This window comes from Gopherus flavomarginatus, chromosome 7 (genome assembly GCF_025201925.1).
Source record: "Gopherus flavomarginatus isolate rGopFla2 chromosome 7, rGopFla2.mat.asm, whole genome shotgun sequence".
Lineage (NCBI taxonomy): Eukaryota > Metazoa > Chordata > Testudines > Testudinidae > Gopherus > Gopherus flavomarginatus.
Window position 1 is genome coordinate 14,386,430 of NC_066623.1, and position 8,137 is coordinate 14,394,566.

At 43.5% G+C, this 8,137-nt stretch overlaps 1 protein-coding gene across 7 annotated transcripts in view; it reads right to left on the reverse strand.

Annotated features, from left to right (window-relative positions):
• Positions 1–4,704, reverse strand: part of RAPGEF6 (Rap guanine nucleotide exchange factor 6) — a 268,596-nt gene extending 263,892 nt beyond the window's left edge. For 5 of the 7 annotated variants that reach the window (XM_050962518.1, XM_050962515.1, XM_050962514.1 and 2 more), the window contains exon 1: positions 2,987–4,135. In XM_050962518.1, the coding sequence (XP_050818475.1) occupies positions 2,987–3,055 (69 nt within the window). In that variant the 5' untranslated portion in view covers positions 3,056–4,135. Of the gene's footprint in view, positions 1–2,986; positions 4,136–4,276 lie in introns of those variants that run through there. The other 2 variants (XM_050962513.1, XM_050962511.1) reach the window with 2 other exon arrangements.
• Between the last annotated feature and the right edge of the window lie 3,433 nt (positions 4,705–8,137).

Genomic DNA, 8,137 nt, shown 5'->3' on the forward strand with positions numbered 1-8,137 from the left:
AAATCTGTTATTTAAAAAATGTGTACTGTTCAAAACACCAGCACTATCCCACTAAGAAAGTGAAATAGATTTAATTGATTTTCATTGTCAATGCTGAAAGACATGAAAAATATAAAGAACATAGATCCCAGTCTTGCAAAGATTTAAGCACACTTTAAGAATGAGTAGTCCCATTATGAAACAAGTGTATAAATCTTTACAAGATCAAGGTCAGTGACAAATTAACTAGTTGGGTATTTGTTTCTTCTACTTTTTAAATCACACCATCAAACCCTTCACCTGCACATAGCTCTACTGTAATCAATGGGGACCCACAGAGGGCAGCCCAAAAGCAGGATCAGGCCCTTGGCATACTTACAGAATATGACTTTTAATTCAACAAGATTAATGTCATGTTTAGGTTAGTTTAAATTTATGTTTTTAGAAACACATTATTCAAGATGCTTTTATACACTGCCCTAGAGAGTTCTGCAATAATCAGTGGTATCAAAAAAAAAATCTTGGGCTGAATATAAAAGAATATTTCAAATATTTTACTCTAGTACTGCAAGAAAAATAGTATTTACATCTTGCAGCTAAAGTCTGAAGCATTAAGTGCTCCCAAAAACAAACCCATGAAGCAACACAGCATGGCATACCAACGCATTTACTGTAAACAGGACCATTCAATGTAGATGCCTGCCCTGGGACACTAGAATTAGGTCTAAAACATAAAAATGGTCATACTAGGTCAGAACAAGGGTCAATCTAGCCCAGTACCCTGTCTTCCGACAGTGGGCAATGCCAGATGCTTCAAAGGAAATGAAAAGAACAGAGCGATTATCAAGTGATCCATCCGCCTGTTGACTAGTCCCAGCATCTGGCACTCAGAGGCTTAGAGACACCCAGAGAAAGGGGTTATATTCCAGACCATTCTGGCCAATTACCAGGTATGGACCTATATTCTGTGACCTTATCTAATTATTTTTTGAACCCAGTTGTAGTTTTGGCCTTCACAACATCCCCTGGAAACAAGTTCCAGAGGTTGATAGTGTGTACTTCCTTTAGTTTGTTTTAAGCTTGCTGCCTATTAATTTCATTGTATGATCCCTGGTTCTTGTGTTAAATGAAAGGGTAAATAACACTTCCTTATTCATTTTCTTCACACAATTAATAATCTTATAGACCTCCATCATATCCTCCTTTAGTTGTCTCTTTTCCAATCTGAACAGTCTCAGTCTTTTTAATTTCTCCTTATATGGAAGCTGTTCCATATCCTTAATCATTTTTGTTGCCCTTCTCTATACCTTTTTCCAATTATAATGTCTTTTTTGAGATGGGGTGACCAGAAATGCACACAGTATTCAAGGTGTGAATGTCTCAGGATTTAGATAGCGGCATTATGATATTTACTGTCTTATTATCTATCCCTTCATAATGGTTCCTAACATTGTTAACTTTTTTGATTGCTCGTGCACATTGAGTACATTGAGCAAATGTTTTCACAGAACCCTCTACAAAAGTATCCAAGATCTCTTTCTTGAGCGACCACTTGGGGAGTTATCCTCATCATTTTGTAGCTATAGTTGGGATTATGTTTTCCAATATGTATTATTTTGCATTTCTCAACACTGAATTTCATATGCCATTTTGTTGCTCAGCCACCCCGTTTTGTGAGATCCCTTTGCAACTTTTCACAGTCTGCTTTGGACTTAACCATCTTTAGTAATTTTGTATAATCTGTGAACTCTGCCACCTCACTGTACACCCATTTTCCAGATCATTTATGAATATATTGAACAACACTGGTCCCAGTACAGATCCGTGGAGGTCATCTAATGCTGCAAATTGCGAATGGAAGAAGGCAGGAGAACAACAAAGGGGTAGAGCAAGAAAAAAAAAAAGTGATGGACCTACCAGACTAACAAAAAAACAAAACAAAACCAACAACAACCCATAACAACATCCTATCCCTTACAGACAGTGCCTCACCATTAATTCTGACACCAGGAGGTAGGGGGAGGGCAGTAGGAGGAGAATAAATCTCTCAATGAAAGGTAAATATAAAAATTGGAAGGATACACAAGTCTCTTAAAATGCATTAATCCTGTTTTTAATCACTGTCCCAGCTCAACACATTTCTAAAATGATCTCTGTATCAGTATTCTTTATGTAGCCTTTTGATAATTAGCTCACAGAGATCAGGCAGGACATTTCACTTTCCATGAAGTATCAAGGGAGAACAGATGTTTCCCCATCTCAGAAGGATTCGAACATGGGACTGGAGTGTATCTTTTCATACTGCTCTTCAACTCTTGATCACATAGAAATTGCAGTAAGGCAAAAAAGCAATGTAAGCAAACAAACCAAATCTCTCACTAACAAACAAAAAGTGTCAAAAATACATTCCATAGTGGAAATTAACATTCCATAATGCTGCTCTTCTACAGCCTGCTGATCCCCAAAATATGGTTGATTAGAAGCTAATCATTTTATTGGAACTCACTGTTTTAATGTAACTAGACAGTCCTGCAAATTTCTACTCTCCCACTCCTGGGGGAAGTTTCTTTTCAATAGGCATACAAAAACATATTTTTTTTAAATCTGCATTATGGTGTGTAGATTATGTCTGGACTGGTAATTTGTCATGACAGTTTTGCAAGACTGAAATAGATATAATTTTTAAAGGATGCACATCAGCCCCAAGCTGTATTTATCCCAATTAATTATTCTGCTATCCATTTTGAAAATCATGATTTCACAAATGCCCTGTGTCTCCTAAATGCATTACATGCTGCTGAGTTTGAAAGGCCCTATTTTCCCCCCAAAAAAGTACTCACAGTGAAAGGAATATTTCCTGCTCATAAAAAAGCGTCAGTCCATGAGTGTCAGCACTGCAATTTTCACAAATGAAAAAAATATACCACTGAACTGCTGATCTGTCTAGTAATATAGAAGAAAACTCAAGCAAAGAAACAAGTGAAAAGCAAAATTAAAAATGCATTACCTCTTGAGTCCTTTCTGATGTTTTTTTTCGCAAAGCCTGTTTAATCTTGGGATCCACAGGAGAGGTCATTCTACTACTTTAATTCTCCAGTTATGAATTCCACAAAAATAGCTTATTACTTGGGGAGGGGGGCGGAGAAGAGATGAAGTGATCCCTTCCAGGTCAAAAGGAAAGCAATGGAAACTTCAAGTTTAGATTTTGTTGTAAGCTTCTTTTTCAACCCCCTTCATTCCTCCCTGAATTAGGATGTAAACTCTGTGCTGAAGTTTTCAACAGTCCAACGAAATCAGCAATCTGGCAAATAATAGATTTCCTCAATTAGATGGAGCTCAGTTCCTTTGGTGCATTTCCCCTTTGCTTCTGCAGCTTCCAAAGGGTGGAAGCAAACATCCAAAATTTCCTTTCATCTCTCATGACATTCAGAAAAATCTTTGTGCAAAAAAAAAAAAGGATGAAACAATAGCAGCAAAAGTTTCTTCAGTCACCCAAGAGGATAATCCAGGAGATGGGCGAATCGCATCACTCCATCAAACTCAATGAAGGGGAGGGTTGATTTTCAGAGAGATTTCGGGTGGTGGTTATTGATTTTTGGAAGGAGGACCTTGGTGGCTTGGTGCATATGTTCTTGGGGTTGGGGCTATTAGGGACAGGGTCCAGGTTTTGGAAGAGATAAGGTCAAATTTGGGTGTAACATGGGTTTAAGGAATATTAAGTATTTAGGAAGTGAAGGAGGGAAGTGAAGGAAGTCAGGATTAGAGGAAGTGGTGAGTGGAGTCAGGCGAAAGGAAAAACATGGGGGAGTGGCTGGGCCAGTCTGGGGTGGATTTGAAAGGCAAGGCTTGGAGAAGTGGGGTGAATTGGGGGCAAAGGGCTGGGTTCAAAGAGAAGTGGACTGGAAGGATCCAGGAATTGGGGGAGGTCAGTGTCAGGGGTAGGTGAGTCCGGGAAGGGGGGGGGCAGGAAAGGATCAATCCGGGGGGGGGGGGGTGAATAGGGACCGGTCAGTCGGGAGAAGTAGGGTGCCAGTGATTATAGGCCCGTCACGGGTGGCGGCGGTCCGCGATGAAAAGCCGGAGACGTCCGTGTGTGGGGGCCAGGGTCACTGACGAGGGGCCAGGAGCGTGTCAGGGACGAGAGGCCAGGGTCGCTCGGGGAGGGCCATGCGGAGGCGCCGGGGAGCTGCCAGTCGCGGCGCGGGGGTCTGGGGCTCAGGGAAGCGGGATCCGTGGTGGGGCGGGGGAGGCCTGTGTAAGGGCGTTAGGGGGTTCCCGCTTCCCCCTAGTTGCTCACCAGGCGGCTGGCTCCCGCTCGGGGCTCCGGGCTCCCAGCTCAGCGGCAGAACATGGGGGAGATGGAGGCAGCCGCCACATGCTCCCCGCAGGCGACCCGGCTCCCCATGCCCGGGGACCCCTGGCAGCGTCCCACCCCTCCGGCGCCGGCGAACGTGAGGCGAAGTCTCGGGACGCGAGCAAGCTGGATGGAAGTTACCGGCCGGAGTTGGTCTCCCTCAGCCCGCCTGCTCGCAGGAGCCCTGGCTGACTAACTGTGAATCTCCTTCGGTCCAATGAAGAAGGTGAGCGGGCGGGCGATTAGTCTCGCGCGCGGGGAAGAACCCAGACTATCCTCCGGGGCATACAGGCGGCCCACTGAGGATTCACCCTAACACGCCCCGGACGCAGTTTCCCCTGCTGTGTACCTCGATTGGAAACTTGGCCCCGACAAAAACTAGCGAAACCGGGCGCTTAACACACTGTATTAGCGAGAAGGGGGTGGACCCCGGCCCGGGGAAGGGGCGGTGATTGGGCGTGGTGGCGCCAGGTTCCGCCCTATCCCGGAGATTGAAGGAGGAGCTGAGATTCAAAGCTCCAACTGGAAACATCGCGAGGGTTGATGCTCAAGGAGGGAGGGGTGTGCGAATGCGCAGTTGGAGAGCGTTAGCGGGCGGGGCCGTGTGTAGCCGAAGAGGAACGCGGGGTTCCTGAGGCTGCACCGGGGGCGTGGGGGCGGGGTTCTCAGGAGCTGGGGATGAGGGAGCCCAGGTCACCGGGGCCGCCCTCTGCCGTGAGAGCGCGAGCGGCTCCAGGCTCTTCCAGGCCCCTTCGGCCGCCTCCTGCGAGTCAAGTGCTGCCGCGTGAGACTGGCTCAGAAATCATGAGCGCGAAGCAGGGGCTTGGCGGGGCGGCTCACGGCTCCTCCGCCGCGGAGCGGGCGTTGGGCTGTTTGTAAGTCTCCGGCTCCAGGCGGTAAGAAAAGCGCCCCAGGCTGAGAGACTTGATAAGAATGAGGGGCTTGTCTGCGGGGCGGTGTCCCACTGCAGGGGCTCTCAAACCTTTGTACCAGAACAAGCCTCTGAGTGCGACCCCCCCTCCTATCAATTAAAAACACCACTTGATGTATTATTGTAAATGCTGGAGGCAAAGCGGAGTTTGGGGTGGAGGCTGACAGCTCATGACCCTCCATGTAAGAACCTTGTGACCCCATAAGGGGTCCTGACCCCCAGTTTGAGAACCCCAGACCTACTATTACCTTACAAACCAGATCCACCCTACTCAGGGATCCCAGACTAACTCCACAGAAATCTGTTCAAACCATTGACTTGCAGCTGCCTCTGGGCAGTAACAGGAGTGTGACAATAAGGATGTGCAATGAAGAATATTGTGTTTAATTGATGCTGCAAGGGAAGACTCAGAACACCACTACTCATTTTAGAATTAGGCAGCAGCCTCAATTGAAGGCACCCATTTCACTTAAGTGCTAGAGGATCTTTCACAAGCAACAATTTTTAATAATTGAAGATGTAACTACCTCCTAGAACTGTTAGGGACCTTGAAAGTCATTGAGTCCAGCCCCCTGCTTTCACTAGCAGGACCAAGTACTGATTTTTGCCCCAGGTCCTTAAATGGCCCGCTGAAGGATTGAACTCACAGCCCTGGGTTTAGCAGGCTCATTTCAAAACCACAAAACTATCATGTGTTCCTTGTTTTTTCATGCAATCTTATGGTATTGTAATTTATTAAAACCAGAAGAGACATCCTAGAGTAACTAGGGTCAGTAGGAATGAAAGTCTACTTTAATTTGTGTATCTCATTGCACCTGTTAAGATTTTTTCTAACACAAAAACCTGATTTTGGTTACAACACAATAACTGCTGCAGTTATTTCAGTAGCTTTTACAAAAAAATCTTAAATTTTTAGCACAACAGAAGTGAGTGGCATGATCTCATCTAGTTATTGGTATAAGGTACATGTCTCTACACAGTAAAAGTTACACAGGTTGAAGCTTTCACATGCGCAATGCTGGGGCTGGTTTTAAAGTATGTGGTCAAGTAGAAAGTTTATTCATAATGAAAAAGGGAAACTTTACTTCATTTTAAAGCACAAGTGTTTACTGCACGTCATAATTTGCATTCATCCCAAAAGAAACAGAACAAAGCATAATATGTCATCTTTTTACGCTGAAAAACATAATGGGGAGAAGGATCAAGACCATCACAGATGTTTTTCTAGAATGGGTTCTGTTCTAAAGTAAGATTCAGTCTTTAACCTCTGAGTCTACAAAGATAAGTTAACGCGTGAAGAGATGCCCTTTGTCCTGCTAAAACAGCTTCTGACGGAAAAGGATATGTTCTTTCAGTTGTTCAGTTTCCATGGACTCTCGCAAAGCCATGCTCTAATCTCATGCCTTTCAGCACCATGCACACACTGTAAAGTCTTTCAATGTGGAAGACAGGTTCATCATCGCTCCAACTAGAATATATATCAATTGCATACAAATTGCAATGAATTCTGTACATTTGTGTACATTTCTTGTTGCCTGTGAATTTTTACTACAGCCTGGCAATTTGGTTCCTCTTGTTTCCTAAATGCACAAGTATATTATGGCTCAGGAAGCTGAGAACATTGTTTTTATGATGATTTAACTTTGAAAATTCCCTTGAGAGGTTAATTCAAGTGATTGTTATTGGTTAAGCATGAACAGTGTGCTCAATACTCTTCAAAACCCAAATATCTACATGTTCTCTGCCCCCAACAATTTATAATCAAAGAGCAGGTCTGCACTACAAACTTGCACAGCTGCGCCACTGTAGCGCTTGTGGTGAAGATACTCTAGTCTAAGCTGATGTGAGAAAGCTCTTCCGTCGGCTTAATAATTTCAGCTCTGCAAGAGACAGTAGCTATGTCAGCAGGAGAAGCTCTTCTGCCAGTGTAGTGCTGTCTACACAGAACGCTACGGTAGACATAAACTATGTCCCTCAGGGTTGTGGAGTTTTCACACCCCGAGTAACGGAGTTATACCAAAATGTGGAGTGTAGACCTGGCCTAAACAACAGACAAACTGTTTTGGGAGACCCAAAGGGAGGAGTTGCTTTAAATACAGTTTTAACATACGTTCATGTGTTGGATGCATTGTTTACTGTTAGTGGGAATGTCTGAACTGTCAGTGTAAGGCAATCACAATAGCTTTTGCATTTTCATGTGATTTTTGCCCCTGCAAAGTTTAGCCTTTTTATGAAATGTCACATCAGTTGGTTTTTGTATCAAATTCACTTTTTGTCATATTTGGATGTGAAAGTTAATATCTGTATGAATAAAAACTTGAAATTCAAAATTTTAAACTAAAGTTGTTCCAGAAACTTTAAAATTTCACCATTATTTCCATAAAATAAAAACTTTGTGAAAAGCTCCAATGGATTTTGAGACTTGCAAATTCCACTCATAATATTTCCACACTGCCCTAATGTTTATCCCTTTTGAGGCTAAATTCAGCACCTCAGTTGTGCTCCCAGCTCTTTTAGTCAGAGAAGCCGGAGACAGGAAATCAAACCTATGTCATCTAGATGCCAGTGTCCTATATTCAACTTAAATCAATTATAAAGTTTATCTTTAGTCTGCAGACCATACAAAGCCCCTGATCTTGCAATGAGCTTTGTGCAGACAGATCTCGGTATCCACATTCAGCACCATTGTTGTCAGTGAGGTTGTGTCTGGATGCTACATGCAGCTCACTGTGGAATTAAGGCCTAAGTGATGAGATAATTTCAAAATAAAAACACACTGAATAAGATCAAACCAAGTTCCACTAAGGAAATAGATTATAAACAAAAAGTGATATAAGCAAAGAAATTTATGCCGTAGTATCTATCCTTGTATA